The sequence below is a fragment of the Crocodylus porosus genome, unplaced genomic scaffold, assembly GCF_001723895.1.
Source record: "Crocodylus porosus isolate Cpor-Errol unplaced genomic scaffold, CroPor_comp1, whole genome shotgun sequence".
Classification (NCBI taxonomy): domain Eukaryota; kingdom Metazoa; phylum Chordata; order Crocodylia; family Crocodylidae; genus Crocodylus; species Crocodylus porosus.
In genome coordinates this window covers 6,407,726-6,425,743 of record NW_017728951.1, presented here as the reverse complement: position 1 = coordinate 6,425,743, position 18,018 = coordinate 6,407,726, and the positions used below count along the sequence as shown (strand labels likewise).

At 42.1% G+C, this 18,018-nt stretch overlaps 1 protein-coding gene across 2 annotated transcripts in view; it reads left to right on the top strand.

Annotated features, from left to right (window-relative positions):
• DOCK1 (dedicator of cytokinesis 1) overlaps window positions 1–18,018 on the top strand; it is a 545,238-nt gene that overhangs the window by 431,129 nt on the left and 96,091 nt on the right. For both annotated transcript variants that reach the window (XM_019555687.1, XM_019555686.1), the window contains exon 38: window positions 1,662–1,781. In XM_019555687.1, coding sequence (XP_019411232.1) covers window positions 1,662–1,781 — 120 coding nt within the window. The remainder of the gene's footprint in view (window positions 1–1,661; window positions 1,782–18,018) is intronic.

Sequence of the window (18,018 nt, the reverse complement as noted above, 5' to 3'; positions counted from 1 at the left end):
TATATGAAATATCCAAAATCAGTTTTATTATGGAAAACAATACAAGATGGTAAAATATAAGATGGCAATAAATACAAGATAGCTGTTACTGTAGTTTTTCAATATGTCAGATCTGTTGTGATTTTCACACATGAAAGTCTATGAGGCCCCTGTCACTTCCTTTTTGAAAATGCTGTAAGTTTCAAATAGGTAATAATAATAGTACAAGGTGCTTAAGAAGATTCAGGAAACCTTGTGCCTGCCTTCCCTTCTGTGCAGTATGTAACTTTAAACTTCAGTGCCTCTGATTTTTGAAAACCAGACCATGAGGATGGATTGTCAATGACACTTAGCATTGGCACACATTTTCATCACACTGATTTTAATGGGATTAGATTTAGGTCAGCAAAGAGAGCTCTTGGAACTCCCACATATAAATCTGTAAGAACTCTGTCACTGCAGAGGGAGAGCTTCTGTCCTGTTCCCAAAATTACTGCAAGTTAAATACACACACAGCATAGTTTCTCTTTCAGAGACTGTCAGGTGACCTAATGGTCCCCTCTAGCCCAGAACTAGATGAATGAATCTATGAAATGAATCTATGACATGTTGTCCGTGTAGGGATTCCTTTCCACCCCACGTTAGTACCTTTTAGTACTCTGTATAAGAAAACAGATAATATTATATTCAATATGAGCTATTCTTTTAATTTTATTTTTCTAATGCACTTCATATTGAATGTTATCCTTCCTCTTCTAGCTGGGTACCGTAGATGGAATACCTTCAAATATGTTTGATATAGAATGATATAAATATCTTGAAGTATCCCATGGTCTTTTGCAATAGGTAATATTAATATTATATATAAATATATATCATATCTTTAAAGACCGATTGCAAAAAGATGTTCCAGGTTGGTTGTTGTTTTAGGATTATCTGAGTATGCTAGATAGTTATTATATATGTTTTGCTGTATGCTAAATATAATACCAAAGTAATAAGTGTGAGAGAGCCTGGTTGTAAGCAAGCACACACATCTATGTCAGCTGTTCATTGAACCAGCCAGTGAAATGAAAATCCTTTCAACCTCAAAGGAGGGTATAAAGTCAAAATCTTTCAAAAATTAGAGAAACGAGATTACCCTGTTAAAGAGCTTTTTTGTTATTTAGCTGCTACAGATTCCTTCTCCTCTAAACATCATCAAAGAATTTTAGCTCTTTACCTTCTGTGTGAAGTGTTCTATCTATCTGTGTCAACATAACTTGGTGCTTTGGGCTTTTTCTCACTTTAAGACTATTAATGCTGTTTTTTATCTAGCTCTGTTGATCAACAATATAAGGTCTCTCTGATCTGTTCTATCAAAGAGGAAAGGAAACCCTCTCAAAGAGTTTCCCTTTAAATGATGCTAAAAAATGTAAACAGTCTTCTCATTACTGTAGTTCACATGAGGATTCCCTAATTCCCTCCTGACATGGAGGTAGCTGGGCCATAAATCCAGTGCCAACAGGAACTGAATTACAGTTTCATAACTGCAGTAAAATCTTTTAGATATTATATCAGCCTTGATGTCATGTTGTCAAAGTATAAACCAAGAATGCATGTTTGAATTAGTCTTACCTCATTGATTTGTTATATTGCCTTTTATTGCCTTCATTTTTGTTCTTTCTTCATATGTGGTGTAGTGGTCAGAAGAGGCATGTGCAGCACATCTTACTCAGCGGGATGGATACCAGGCAACTACTCAAGGACAACTAAAAGATCAGCTGTATCAAGAAATTATCCATTACTTTGACAAGGGCAAGGTAAAGAGGCAAAAAAAAACCCGTGTTGCATTGCTTTTCTTCCACATACACACACTTTCTGTCTAACTAGATGCCAAATAGTAAACATACCTTACATGAAGTGACCTTCAAGGAGTCTTAAACTTGTTATAAATTGTAGTTTGGAATGCTTTATGTAAACAGGCTGCCAGCTAGCACTTAAAGATAATGGGGAGGGGGGGGAGAAAGGAAAGAAGGAAGGGAGAGAAGGAATAATACATTTATAAATGGTGTTTTAAGAGTAAACAAGAAAAGGGGAACTATTTCTGAACATGCTGCTTAGTGGTAGAAAAAATGGGTCACCTCATTGTGAGGGACTTCTTAGCAATTGCAACCAATACAAACCAAATTAATTATCTAGGAGAATGGATGCCTACCTCACTGTTTCTCAACCTTTTTAGACTTGAGGCATCCTTCAGAAAGTGCCAGCTATGAGTTTTCATTTGTTTTTTAACTAAGGAAAAATAACACAGCAATTATTCTGTTGCAAAGGACTGAGACCACAGAATGACCAGAATGTTATTCAGTGTTATTAACAATATGAATTCTTATTTAAAATCTCTGGGTTTATCTTGTGAATCATGTTTGTACACATAACAGTACTAGCATTCTGTAACACTCTTGCGAGGATCTCAAATACTCCACGGTACTGCAGGGCCCTGGTTGAGAATTATTGGCCTACCTGGTTGATATTTTAAAGATGTTGCAAAGAGAGGGTTCAACAGGGGTTATTACTTTGGTATTTCCCCCCCTAAATGAATATGGATTTGACATTGGCTGGGTTATGTGTGTGTCTCATTTTGTCTATCTATGGATGCTTTCATTAGTTAAAGGGGAGAGTTGGAGGTAAAGTAGTGGTTGGAACATTTAGATACAAAATGAGATGCCAGGCATCAAAAATTTCAAGATACATATCTGTTTTCCCAAAGGCACTTGTTACCCTTCGCTTAATAAACTACTTCAACAAATAATTGTCAGATTTTTGAAGAACTGAATTATCCAGCTAAAAGAGCGTTATTCAGTCCTGTTTTCAAGAGATTCAGATTAGTTGTTTTGTAGAAATGTCATAATCTGCTAGTTTCTGAAAAACTCAAATACTAGTCAACTTTATTTTAATGTTACCTTTTATAAATAGTTAATAGTTAGAGACTTCCTGAAAAGGTAATATTCTGAATTGTTATAGAATAAAACAGATTACTAGGATGATTATAACCCTTCTGTGAAAAATGTATAGCACTTATAGAAGTTTTTATAACTATCTATAACAAATACTACTCACATGTGTAACATGCTTATAACAGCTATGAAACATGTATTAATCTTTGGCAAACAATAATCAAACTGTAGATTTTAAATGGCTATAAAGGTTACACTTGATACTGGAAGTAGTTTTTCTCTGTAGTGTAGTCAGAATTTTGTTTTTCTGTTGGAGAGGCAGGTCAGGAGGCCTTTTTAATATGATATAGTTATCATTCTTACCACTAAATAATTACCCCTTCCCCCCACCCTTTTCTTTTTCAAATGTACAAATTTTCCTACTGTCCAAACACTCTCAATTTCCACTGAAGTCAGTGGAAACTGCACTTTTGAAAAATCATATCACTGAATTTTAACCTTAAATAAAAACCCACAACCTATCTTCTTTCTTCCTAGTTCTATAGAAAAACAGTATTACTACCAAACTACATTAAAGGCCTACTTAACCATTTCTGCTACCATGGGCACTAATGAGCTCTTTATGAACAGCAGGCAGAATACCTGCTGTTTACAAATGTTCATCCTGTGCAACATTACACCACGAGGCATCAAAACCATAAGTGAATACTGTTTAAACTAATAACCACTCTTAATTTAAGCATATTGTATTTTATGTTGTAGTTCATAAATAAAAAAGAGCTTTGTTAAAAACTGCTGGACAACTTAGTTACCTCTATCTTGTCTCGGTAATTGAACAAATTGTGTTTGTCTTCAACTTATTCCTGGATTCAGACATGAGAAGGTATGCTTGTGTTGATGGTTTACCACCCGCATAATACAATCCATAGGACTTCTCTGAAATAGTTTCTTAGCAGACAGACAGCATTAGTTTTATAGCATTATCTATTGTTTCCATGTTTGTATCTTCTGACTTCCATTTCACCAGAACTCATGAAAAATGCTTTTGTTCCAAAAATATTGAGAATAATAATTTCGTACGTAAATTCAGACAATTCAAAGTTCTCTTGGGCCACGTACATGGACCTTCACTTTTTCCTGGTAGAGTCACTTTTCTCCAAAGAGAAACCATGAGTGTACTGATGTTCAGGATTTTTCTCCCAGAGCAAAAATGACCACTACAGAAGAAAACAAAATTGGTGCAGTCACACAGCCCTAGTTGATGTCCATTTGAATGGCAAAGGACTCCACACTGGAGCCTCTGCATAGGATGGAAGCAATCATCTAGTCATAAAGGAGTCCTAGGTTGGTAATAAATTTCCCTGGGTGCCCAAACTTCGATAAGATCTTCCACAGAGCCTCATAGTCAATAGAGTCGAAGGCTGTGGTCAAACCAAAAAAGGCTATATACAGTTCCTGGTTTTATTCTCAGCATTTTTCCTGGATCTGCTGGGCTGCAAAAATCATGTCTGTGGTGCCTCCCAATGATCTGAAGCCACACTGAGACTTGTGAAGGATTTCCTTGACAAGAGGAAGCAGTTAGTTCAGCAGAATTCAAGCAAGGATCTTCCCAGCAGTGGAGAGGAGGGGATGATACCTCAGTAGTTTCCATAGTCAAACTTATTTCCCTTTTTAAAAATGGTAACAATATTGGCATTCCTTAGGTCATCAGGAATTTCTTCAGTGTTCCAGATTTTAAGAAACAGTGTGTGGAGCTTGTTGGTCTTAGTTTCCCCACCAACTTTAAAGACCTCAACTGGTATGCCACCAGGGGGCAGATGCTTTGCTGGTGGACTTCTTCAGAGGTTGGTCGACCATCAAGGGCTTCCCTTACTGGATGCCGCAGGATGGATTTGATAGTGCTCCTTTCAGCAGTTTTTGATGGACTCAATGTCTTTGAGGAGCATACTGCCATCTTCAGATCTAAGCTGAGCGAGTCCGTAAGAGTTTAGTCCATTCGCAGCCTTGACTGCACTGAAGAAGCCCTACATGTTGTGATGTCAACAAACTGTTGGATTTCTTTCACCTTGTCTTCCCACGGTTTGTTTTTGATTTCTCAAATGTTCCTCTGGGCTTCAGTTTTAAGCTGTTAGAAAGTTCCCTGCTTCCCTGCTATGATTTGGACATAGGATGGTTTTGCCAGTCACAGAAAGCTTTTCTCTTCTAATCAAACCAGTCATGGTGGACGTGATTGTTGTCACTAAATGATGATCAGTCCAGCCATCATGGGCTCCTTTCATGACACATGTCATATGATATGGATATGGATATGGATATCTTTTAGATCATGTGCTTTTGCAATGACATAGTCAAGGAGGCATGACAATGGCATAGTCAAGGAGGCAATGACATAGTCAATGAGGTACCATTGTTTCAAGTGGGGGTGTTGCCATATTGTTTTGTACCTGTCACATTGTCTGAAGATAGTGTTAGTATTGACAAAGTCATGCTCTGCACATTTACTGAGTAAAAGGATGCTATTAGAATAGGCCTTGCCCAGTCCTTCCTTCCCTATGGTGCCCTTCCACATGTTAGTCCCAGCCAACTCTCACATTGAAGTCTCCAAGGAGGATGATAGTCAGGATTTAATCAAGGTCAGCATAAAACTGTTCTTTCTGTTCTTCCTTAGCATTGAGTGTTAGGGCATATACACTGATGACCGTATCAAACAAACTGGTGGTTAGTTGGAGGTGGAAAGTCATAAGGGGCTCATTAATGCCAACAGGGAATTCAGTCATTCACCTGATAATCTGGTTCTTAATAGTGAAGCCAATGCTGTGTATTCACCTGTCATATGCAGGTTTCCCTTTCCAGAAGAACGTATAGTCTCCCCCTCCTCCCTCAGTTGGCTTTCATCTGCACATCTGGTCTTGCTGAGAGCCACAATATTGGTGTTGTATCACGAGAGTTCTCAGGCCATTGCACAGTGGCAACCACACAGATCTTGGTGGAGGAGAAACCTCTGTCCATTGACAAGGGGATCTGAGACAACTGGTTTACTTCTCCACTGCAGCCTTCATCCAGCTTTGCAGCCATTGAGAAGTATGCCTGCTGCATTTGCCTGCTTCACCACTGAGGTCTTTGTGTTGTGTTGGACTGCTCTTGGTCTGAAAGCTCACCTTTGACCTTACTGTCACAGGTGACCCTACCAGGAGTACAAGACTCCCAGTGGTGTTGCTGTTAGGGTCATCAGTACATACAAGCCTCTCTAGCCTGATAAGAAAGAGAAAGCAGGGGCCTCCTGAAGGAAGATTGAGAAGTACAGTATTGCAGAAGCACTCAGCATGGCCTGTCAGATTCCAACAATCTGCAAATTCTGCTAAATACCTTGTCACAGGGACATGAAAAAGAAAGGACTGTTTAGAAATCATCACAAAGAAGATCCAGAGGGAGGCATCAGAGTGACAGCAGTTCAGCAGTGCTAGACTGGCTAAATATATTTTGGGCAACACATTAAATCCCTGTACATGTCATAGAGCTGTGTAGTGTTCAAGGGCACCATTAACGTAAGTTAAAATTATGCACTGTGTCAACTTGCCATTTGCATGGCACTGAATAGACCAGACTGCCATGTAGTATCAGACTACTGAATAGACCAGACTGCCATATACTATCTTCAAATAGCAAGTACTAAATATGTTTTTTACAATAATATAATCTTCTCCATCACAACTGTGCAAGATTGGTTGCTACCAGAACTATGAGTTTTTCCAATGACAGAATGGGACTAAGGACAGAAATCTGGGGCACAGCAAAGAGAGGAGAAGAGAGGGTAGGGTGGAGAGGAGAACTGAGACATTAGCATCACTAGAGCTAAGGAAGAGAAATCCATGGAAAAAGTTGGGGTCATCATCCCTCTTGCAGTTTCAAGTAGACTGGCTTCAGACAGCAGGCACCTGCTGATATTCAGATAGAACAGCGTTTCTCAACCCATGGGTCACGACCTGAAAGTGGGTCACAAGAATGTATGAAAGGGTTGCAAATAAACTTTAAAAATAGATTCTCCTTTAAAGGAGAAAAACATGGAAAACTGCAGGTTTCCCCTTTCAGGCTGGCAGAATTCCAGCCTGCAAGGAGCTGCTTGAGGCTGGGGGCAGCAAGAGGGCCCTCCCAGATTTGTGCACCCATAGTGGGCATGGGGCTAGACTGGCATGGCAGCAGCAGGGACAGCCAGGCCATGGCACAGCGTACAGCCATGGCCTGGTGCATAAGTGACCCCCTTCCTCCTCCCCACCCCCCCCATCTGTTACTTCTTGCACTGCTGGTGGTATGGCTGGCATGGGGGTCCTGGTGGCAGCGGCAACAGCAATGTGTCTCACAGCCCCGCTTCAGTCCTGTGCCAGGTCCTTCCCACTGAGCTGTGGAGGTAATTCGTGCCTATTCTGGTCCAACCAGGCTGCAACCCTGTGCCTGCTGTGGGCACACAGATTGGGAAGTTGCGTGCCCCCCCACCCGTACACCATAGACTGTGTCCTGGGGACAGGGTTGGGAGTGAAGAGCAACATCAGGGTTGGGGGGCTGTTTGTATTTAAACTATTCACTGGGTCTGGACAGGAGTCACGGCGTGGGGTCTAGGAGGGGCCGTGATCCCTCTAGCACCCCCTACCATGTCAATTAGGCAATCCAGCACCCTCTACCCTCGCCCGCCATGTCTTTGCTGTTAAATGGTTCAATTAGGGAAGCTGCCTTTTATCTCCTAATACACGGTATTTGCTGAACTATCCCCTGTTCCGTATGGGGTGACTCAATACACCCCAGCCTTAAGGGCTATGCGTGCCTCCTACCTCCCCTTTAGCACACCCCAAGCCTCGCAGCTCTTCCGGACATTGTCAGGTCCTTCTCTTTTCTGTGCCCTGCCCGGCACCCTTGGGCTTATCACGCAACCAGCGCCCCTCTCTGGCGCCCTTGGGCTTGCCACGCACCCGGCACCCGTCTCTGGCGCCCTTGGGCTTGCCACGCACCCGGCACCCCTTACTACTAATTAGCCCTATCGGGCTCTCGAATGGCATTCTTCCCCACTGGGCAAGTGGCCTAAGCCTCACCTAGCCCCTCTAGGTTCCTGTCAGTAACAACTATCCAATTAGGCTCAGGCGCCCTAAGCCTTACCTGGCCCCTCTGGCCCTCCTGGGTCCTGTCAATAATGTGTGTCCAGTTAGGCTCAGGCAGCCGGAGCCTTACCTGGCCCCTTTGGTTCCTCGGGGTTCCTATTGTTGTGGAAGCCCTCCGGAACGCCTTCTAGGTCACACCCCTCTTGGGGTGACTGTCAATCAAACACGCCCCTCTTGGGGTTGCTTCTTACTACACGTGCCCTACCTGGGGCCTCTCTTCAACACATGCCCACTCCCATGGCTTCTCGGCACTTTCTCCGGGCTCTATATAGCCATTGACTCACCCTCGCCGGGCTAGTCGCCTTTACAGCACCCACCCTAGGCTTTCACTCGTGTGGCTCCCACACCTGGAGCCCACCACGAGTCCCTTCACTCTGGTGCTAGGACCCTTGGGTGGGGTCCTCTGCCCCACTCAGGCCTCTCACTATCACCCATACAGGGCTACCCGCTGTGCCGCCTCGGCACTGAACAGCCGTGCCATCCCAGGCACCACTCGTCTGCCCACACAGGGCACCGGGAAGCCCCAAGCAACTGGGGAGTTCCCGTGAGGCCTCCTCACACCCCTACAGCCTCACCCAGTCCTCCGGTGTTTACCCAACAAACTAAACAGAAGCATAAGCCCACCGGCCATAACCCAACAACCGGCTTCCTCGCTCAAACATAGGAACTAAGCTCCCATGGCTCTCTAACGATAGCCTCCCCGTCAGGGTTCTTGCCACCCTCACCATGCAGTAGCCACCAGGGTGGTCAGACTGCAACCATCGGCTCAGCTGTGCTGCCGAGCTCCTGCACACCAAGCTGCCAGAAGGGAACTGCTCCTCCACAGAGCTCCTGCTCCTACAAGTGCCAGAAGGGAACTGCCCTCCTGGCTCTGGCCTGGGCTGTTTATAAAGGGCCGGCCCTGCCCCCTTCTGGTCATGTGACCAGCCTGGTTGCCCCAGCAACCGGCACCTGAGCTGCCCTGGAGATTGGCAGCTACCCTTCTCCACTTCTAGGAACAGGGCACCTAAGTGCCCCTGTGACAACAGGTCATTGACGTTTACAAATGAGTCCTGGTACAAAAGAGACAACCACTGATATAGAATGAGTCAGGTGTCATTTGAAATTTTCCACCCACATCTTTCATCAATCTCTCTTAGACTTGTTAAACAGAATACTAAGACTTAACAAATATCACCTGTTGTTTTCTATATTTAAGTTTTCATAGTAATTTCTTGTACTTCCTGCAAACTTGGGAAAGTTGTAAACACTGCATCTAAGATTTAGCAGTATTTTGCAATAATATTCCTATTCTGGAACATAACATTTTTACTTATCATTATCTCAGCCAAACATTAAATAATATAATAACTAGTACTCCATTTCGACTCCTAAGGAACCTTTCTCAGGCATATGTGATCAGACCTCACAGTTCTTTTCAGGCTGTGACTGTGTTTAATGTGAACTTTAAAATTAAATTAAATTACAGTCCGCTCTATAAAAAGACTTTCCTTTCAAATTTTCAAAGGCTTTCCTGTAAAAGGATACAGTCAGTCCTGTGTATCCCACACAAGTGAATTTAGGTAGGCACTTTTTTAATGATTCTTACTGCAGAAGGGGAGCATTTCTTGACACTATCACAAACCTTTCTAATGTGTACACTATCCAAATAAATTGTTCCTTGCATCAAGGAGCTGAACATCAAACAAATGTTATGTATTGGTTCCCTTTCCCACTACCGCATACTTCTGTGGAAGACTTGCCATGTCCTAAGCAAAGCTGGGAAAAGTTCGAGCGCAGGAAACCTGTGAGGCAGCAGATTGGGAGCTATTGACCTTCAAGAATACAGGCATACCTCATTTTATTGCGCTTCGCAGATATTGCGCTTTTACAAATTGAAGGTTTGTGGCAACCCTGCGTCGAGCAAGTCTATTGGCGCCATTTTTCCATCGGCGCCATTCGGCTCAGATGATGGTTAGCATTTTTTAGCAATAAAGTATTTTTTAATTAAGGTATGTACATTGTTTTTTAGACATAATGCTATTGCACACTTAATAGACTACAGTATAGTGTAAACATAACTTATATGCACTGGGAAACCAAAAAATGCGTGTGACTCGCTTTATTGGGATATTCGCTTTATTGCGGTGGTCTGGAACTGAACCCGCAATATTTCCAAGGTATGCCTGTATAGATTTCATTTATCAGAATCCCTTGCCACAGCCAGACTGCCCTCACCAAAATAAATTTGCTGAAGTAAACGCCAAGGAATTTTTTTTAGAGTTTTCACAGGATTTTAGATGTACAGTTCCTATTTGCTTGATTGGAAAATGGATACCTAAAACCCTTGCGATGTTCAAAAAATAGTTATTTCTAATTTTATGCTTCTATTTCTCCCCATTTCCACCATGAGACTACCAATTCAAGCTGGGGGAGGAAAGAAGGAAAAAGGCATAGAGCAGCTAAATGATTAATTGGCTGTTGGCCATTGTAGATGAGTGCACTTGGCAGCTCACAGATTGAGTCTAATAGTAGATGCTCCTCCCCATATGACAGATTCCTCACAAGGTTATAGTGGAACATGGTGTATAGGAAATTTTGTAGAAAGACACCAGTGTCTAAAAGCAAAGCCTTTCCTTTCAATCAGATTACTTGCAGACTGGTGGTGACAAAACTGTAGGCAGGAAGTTAAAAGACTCTCATCCCACATGTGCGCAGCTTTGTCAAGAACAAAATTATATTTTTAGTATGATAGTTAAATGATTGTCATCTCTGTAATATATACTTAATAGTGTTCTATGAAGAAATGCAATGTAAGGAAATATGATTCATATAGCTAGTACACTAGTATCTTAAGGATGCTATTAAAGTAATTTTCAGTATTTCAAATTAGAAAATGAGATTTTTTTCCTGAAAGGTTTTTTTCCCCCCCAGTCAGGTACAATTATAGATAAGGGAATGATGGTTACAACAGAGGAAAGCCAAAGTTGTTTGACTGCAGGTATAAAACAGTCTCTTACAATCTCTATTACAGATAAATTAAACTTATATCATATTGAATTTGGAGATTCATTTTAATGCTTTTTGTGCCATTACAATGCTTTATGGTTAATAAAGTTTATTATTTATATTGCAGTTAGCATTAGAAGGTCCCAAACAGAATCAGGGACCTTTGTGTCAGTCACTGTACAACCATATGGTCAGGTACCATCCTGGCTCTGAAATGTTTACTAAGCCTTGACAAAGGACAGGAAGAGAAGTAAAGAGTGTTTGTAGTGCTGCCACAGTGCCTCGGAGTCACTGTCATGAAGCACAGGTCTGTCCACCCACTTCTACTCTGCACAACCTGCCCTGGCTTGATAGCAGTGGCTGAAAGCCCCCCTACAAGTGGTTTCACTACTTAATTTCTAGGTTTTGCATATGCAGAACAATCATGGAAGGAATATCAAACCTGAAGGGGTAAAGGAATATCACATAACCAAAGTTACACATTTCAATAGATCCTAAGATCCCTAACTTCCAACATGGACCTTATCTGTCAGGCACACTGTCTTACATTTATTTGAAATAACACATTAACTATTAATACTTCAACTAATTGATATTTCCATGTGTTGGTCTGATGCTGTGATATCAGTGGACTTGCTTATATGCACATTTATATATATGCAGTCTCTCTGACAGTTCATTTCTGAACTTGATGGGCTTGTGGCCATTACAACAATAAAAGTTGTGAACTGATAGGAGTAGCAGCACAGACAGTACAGCTATTCCAGTTTATACCAGCTGAAGATTTGGAGCAATTAGTTTAAGTGATACAATACATTTATATGAAACCACTTATATTAAACCAGTATTTTCTGTTACTGAGGATACTTTGGAGTTGTGTTGATAGAACTGATGTACTGATGCAGAGTTCAATGAAAGGACCAAAGGTACTGACTAGTGTTAGTTTCAAAGTAATTTTTTTCACAAAATAAGAGCATAGAGACATCACGTTTTTGAAGAGTGAATAGTTAAACCTAGAGCATCCAAATAGAAATCCAGTGTTGTAGAAATTAAGATAAGGATACTTTAAAAAAAAATGGAATTATGCTGAAGTTAACATGACTAAAGTTAAAAAGAAGCATTCACAATGAAGAAAGGTCAAATGTTTTTTTAAAAAATTCTACACTTGATGATTTACCAAACTATAAATATCAGGTTTACAGATTTACAGGTTTATAAATTTACTGAATAGTGTTGCTCTGAGCCAGGAATAAGTTAGCCTAAAATATCAAAAGTATAAGGATATATTAGAATTTTTTCCTAACCATTTCCTGGTTATTAAAGTTATGTTACATTTTATTAAAGTTAAGACATATTTTTCATTCATTATTCTATAATAAATGTTACATACATATAGATATATATATACATATATGCATGCTAGGGAAGTGACTTTTTTTGGAAATGCAAGATTTTATTTTCTTAGACTATAGGAAATATGCAGCTCATTACACACACGTGCACACACACACACACACGAAATATGCAGCTCACTGTATATATAATTTGTCTAAGAAAATCAAGTCTTGCATTTACAAAAAAAAGGTCACTTGCCTAGGACAGCAATCACCATGCAATTTTTATCAAGCAAGGATTCTTCATTATGATAATAGTAATTAGCAATTCCACTGCACACATTATCTTCAAAGCACTTTTCACAAGCATTAGCTAACTCATATTCGTTCCATTCCTCTTTAAGTGAGGTGAATAGTATTATGAACCCAATTTTACAGTGGGGGGCCTGAGGTAAAATTCATAAATGAGTTGCCTAAAGCTACAAGGTCTGTTTTTGGCTTTCACAGTCCCAGAGCATGCAGTTGGACAGCAGAACTTAAACCCAGTCTCTGCTGTGACACAGATGTGGTTCCTTCTTCCCTGATATACAGAGAGCCAGTCTTTGAAATTCTAGATCTCTTGTTCCTTCTACTTCAAGGACAGTTGAAAGAAAAATGTGGCAAAACGCCATGCCCCCTGACATGGAAAAAGCCTGACTTTAAAGATTGTCTTTCTTATGGTTTCTTCTGCATCTTGTAGCTTTTTGATCCACAAATCCATATTCCCTATGTCTTTTCTTTGTCCTGTTAGGCTATGACCTTTTTGCCCTGCAAATAGCAGAGGCTTCCTTTTGGCACTCTAGATTCTTCTGTCCTTTCAACCCATCAGATGACAACTGTTTTTCTTCAGCTTCAGGTTCCCTCTTTGCTCCCTTTCCTGCACCTATTAGACTGGCTGTTCTTCTAGGCTGTGAGCTGTTTGACTCAATTTCAAGAAGCTTCTAACATGTACAGGTTTCTAGAGGTGGCCATTGAGAAAGGACCAGGCAAGGACTTGTTTTTTTTGGTGCCATTAAGATGAGATTGGGCCTCCAATTTGGGACTACACAGGGCAGCTGCACAATAAGACTTCCTAGCCCCCAGTAAAGAAGAGAGCACAGAACAGGCTAGAGGGGAGGAATTTTTTCCTGCTATCAGAGAAAAGTGTGAATGGAGGTTGCTGTGCATGGGGTAAGAAGTAACTTGTCTTTTGCTTTTGGGGTGGGGGTTTGAGGTGGGGTGGGGGCATTGGAGGTTCCAAAAGGTGAGACAGAAGGAATTTAATTTCTGCAGGAAAAGGAACAGATTTAGATGGGCAAATGGATGCAGACATTACCAGGATCTTTCAAACTGTATTGTCCGATTGAATTGCGTGGCCTACCTGAGCTCACAAAATCATTTCTAGCTCTGTCTATTGCTTACACCAATGGACTTCATTTGGTAACTCACTGTTTTATCACAAGTATTATATCAAAAAATAAATATTTTAATTTTTCCTAAAATTGTATACAAGTTTAATGGTTACTAAATAGATTTTATAGAGATCAGAAGGGACCTTGTAGATCATCAGGTCTGACCCCCTGCTCTAGGCAGGAAAGAGTGTGGGGTTAAATAACCCCAGCTAGGTGCCTGTCTAATCTCTTCTTGAACACCTCCAAGGTAGAGGAAAGCACCACCTCCCTTGGAAGCCCATTCTATATTTTGGCAAACCTCACCATACAGATTTCTTCCAGATATCCAATCTAAAGCTACTCTCCTTTAGTTTGTGGCTGTTATTTCTAATAACCACAAGAGGTGCCCTAGTAAACAAGGTATCTCCTATTCCCTGCTGTTCCCCCACCACCACCACAAAGTTTGTAGACAGCCACAAAATCACCTCTCAGCCTTCTTTTGCAGAGGCTGAAGAGATTCAGGTCCCTCAGTCTGCCTTCATAGGATCTTACCTGTAGGCCCTCAACTATACAAGTAGCCCTTCTCTGAACCCTCTCAAGGTTATCCACATCCTTCTTGAAGTATGGCACCCAAAACTGGATACAGTACTCCAGCTGCAGCCTGACCAATGCCGCATAGAGGGGAAGTATCACCTCCCTAGACCTGCTTGTGATGTACCCACTAATGCAAGAAAGAGTGCGGTTAGCCTTACTTATTACCTTGTCACATTGGCGACTCATGTTCATGTTTGCGTCAACTAAGACTCCAAGATCCCTTTCCACTGCCGTAGTACTCAGAATGGTACTTCCCAGTCTATAGGTGTATTGGAAATTCTTTCTCCCCACGTGCAGCACCTTGCATTTATCCTTGTTAAATTGCATCCTATTCTGATTTGCCCACTTCCCCAGTCTATCCAAATCCACCTAGATTCGCTCCCTGCTCTCCAGTGTGTTAATTATACCCCATAGTTGGGTGTCGCCCACAAATTTGGTCAACCCCCTTCCTCCAAATCATTGTTGAAGATATTGAACAGCACTGGTCCAAGGAGAAAGCCCTAGAGGACACCACTGCCCACATCTCTCCAGGGAGAAACCGCCTCATCCACCACCATTCTCTAGGTGTGTCCCATAAGCCAGTTTTTCACACACCTTACTGTGAAAAAATGCACATCACAGCCACTACGTTTGCTTGTAAGAATTGGGTGCAACACTGTGGCAAAACCCTTTTTAAAGTCCAAGTAAATAACATCCATCTCCACCCCTGCATCTAAGCATTTTGTGACCTGGTCATAAAAACAGACCGGTTTAGTCAGGCAGGATCTGCCTGCTACAAACCCATGCTGTTTCCCCTTAACATTGGCCCCCCACAAATGTGATTCTTTATGATTTTTTCTAAGGTCTTGCCAAGAATAGAGGTGAGGCTAACAGGTCTATAATTACCCGGGTCCTCTTTCCTCCCCTTCCTAAAAATAGAGACCACATTGGCCCTTTTAAATATTTTTAATTTCAGCATTAATTTAAAATATATTTTCTAGCCCTCATAGAAATGCTTGAAAACATGATCAAATTGGGTGGCTCAAAATAGATTCATGGACTGTAAGGCTAGAAGGGACCTCAGAAGATCAGTCAGGTTCAACCCCCTGCACCAAACCGGAAAGACAACCGGGGGTCACGTGAACCCAGGAAGGTGACTGTCTGATCTCCTCTTGAAGATCTCCAGGGTAGGTGGTTGCACTACCTCTGGTAGGAGTCTATTCTACAGTCTGGCCACCCTGACTGTGAAGAAGTTTCTCTTAATGTTGAGACTGTATCGATTTTCCAGGAATTTGTGGCCATTACTCCTGGCTTTCCCCTCGGGTGCCCTGGTGAACAGTTGCTCACTGAGCCCTTGATGTATTCCTCTACTGTAGCAGTAAGCTGATACCAGGTCCCCTCTCAGCCTTCTTTTCCTCAGGCTGAAGAGTACCAGATCCCTCAGCCTTTCCTTGTTTGACTTACCTTAAAAGACTGATCATATGGGTGACTCTTCTTCAGACTCTCTCAAGCTTGTTCATGTCCTACTTAAAGTGCGGTTCTCAGAACTGGATGCAGCGCTCCAGCTGTGGCCTCACCAGTGCTGAGTAGAGCAGAAGAATCACCTCCTTGGTTTTGCTGGAGATGCATCGATTGATACATGCCAGAGTATTATTTGCCCTACTAGCTACAGCATCGCAGTGCCAGCTCATATTCATACTGTGATCTATTATTACCCCGGACCCCTTTTATTTGTGGTGCTAGTCAGTTTGGTGCTGCCAAGCCTGTAAGTGTGTTGGGGGTTGCTTGTCCCGAGGTGGAGCACTTTACATTTCTTGACATTGAACTTCATCAGGTTCTGATCTGCCCAACTTGCTAGCCTGTCTAGGTCCACCCGTATCTGTTGCCTAACTTCAAGCGTGATCATGCTCCCCCATAACTTGGTATCATCAGCAAACTTGTCCAGTGAGCTTTTCACCCTCGCAATAAAATTGTTAATGAAGATGTTAAAATGTACTGGACCAAGCACTGACCCCTGCGGGATACCGCTGCCCACTTCTTGCCAGGATGACACAGACCCATTCACTATGACTCTCTGGGTTCTATCCTGCAGCCAGTTTCTCACCCACCTGACTGGCTCAGAGTTAAGCCCACTCTCCTCCAATTTTCTCATGAGGACATTGTGGGATACTAAATGAAAGGCCTTTTGGAGGTCAAGGTATACATGTCAACCTGCTCTCTTGTGTCCAGGTGGCAAGTTACCTGGTCATAGAAGGAAATGAGGTTGGGAAGGCAAAACATGTCCATGACGAAGCCATGATGACTTTCATTCAGAATCTTACCTTCTGCAAGCTTATCAGATATTATATTTTCTAAAAATCTCATCAGTTTTTAGCCAATTGCATTATTTTTTGGAGGGAGTGGGGGGAGGGGAGGGGCAATCTCAGTTTGAATCACTTAAATTACTGCTCAGACTGATTACTGCTCAGTGGGCACATCTACATGTGCACTTCACTGCAGAGTTGGCTAATTAGCTCCGCACTAAAGCATCACCATCTACACATGCAACATTATTAGGGCACAGTAAATTAATTAACTCCACCTTAAGATGGTACTACTGGGGTTAGAGTACTTAACTCCACTGAAATGCATATGTAGGTGGTGATGGGCTGACTGAAGCAAAAGGATTTTAATGTGGGAGCTGCTTGCTGTCTGGCCCTGCAATTTAGCACCCTCCTGCCCCAGTCAGCCCCGCTTCCATAACCACCCAAAGCCTGAGGCTGACCCCCCTGGACCTCAGCCAGCCTGGGGCTGCTCCGCCCTGGCTCAAACTGCTTTAGTTGCAGGAGCCATGTAGATGCTGCACCCAGAAGCAGCTGACTTTAATACAAACTATGCTGGAGTTTGTTACGTCACCTCAATGGCATGTGTAGATGCCCTCAGTTAGACTTGCCCATTGGTTTTGTTACATGTAATCTATGGCTGCATCTCTGAGTAGTTTTGGTCTCTGAGTTAACGTGGACTACAGGTAACACTTGCGACCCTTTCTACACATCTCAACTTTTGGGATCCTGAGATGATTTTAAGAATGTAGCTGAGGCCTCTCCCACTTTCCCGCAGAACTACCTGTTTTTCCATTGCTGACTCTGAGCTTCAAGAGGAAAGAAAAGGCAGCAAAAAACTGGGTGAATAAGGTCCACCAGGTTTTCTGCTTTTCATCAACCACTTCCTCCTTCATGTAAGGAAGAAGAGTGGCAGATCCCTTGCTTAGAGAGGTGCTGAGAAAAGCTTTAGGGTCTGAGGAGTCTCAACCATTGCCAACAGAGCAAGTAGAGGGATCAGGTGTTTATGTAGGAAGGGTCCGTGAATTGTTTTCATATATACAAATATTCCTTCTTCTGCCTTCTCAGCAACCAGCTCTAAACATCTTTAGGGAACTTCATTTTAAAAGATCTTTTTGTTCCAAGGCAGGTATCTTCAGGAACAGCTGGGGAAATGTGCTCTGCCCTTTCTCTCTGCCTTTTTTCAGCTCCTGCTGCTCTTAACAACATTCAGCAATAAAAACAGATTTTCAGGCCTGATCTTAGATTTTCTCATGTGTAAATGTAAAGTTGGTTTTGGGTTTTGTTCACATTGAAGGTAGTAAAAGTGAAGAGTACCTGTAAATATTTAA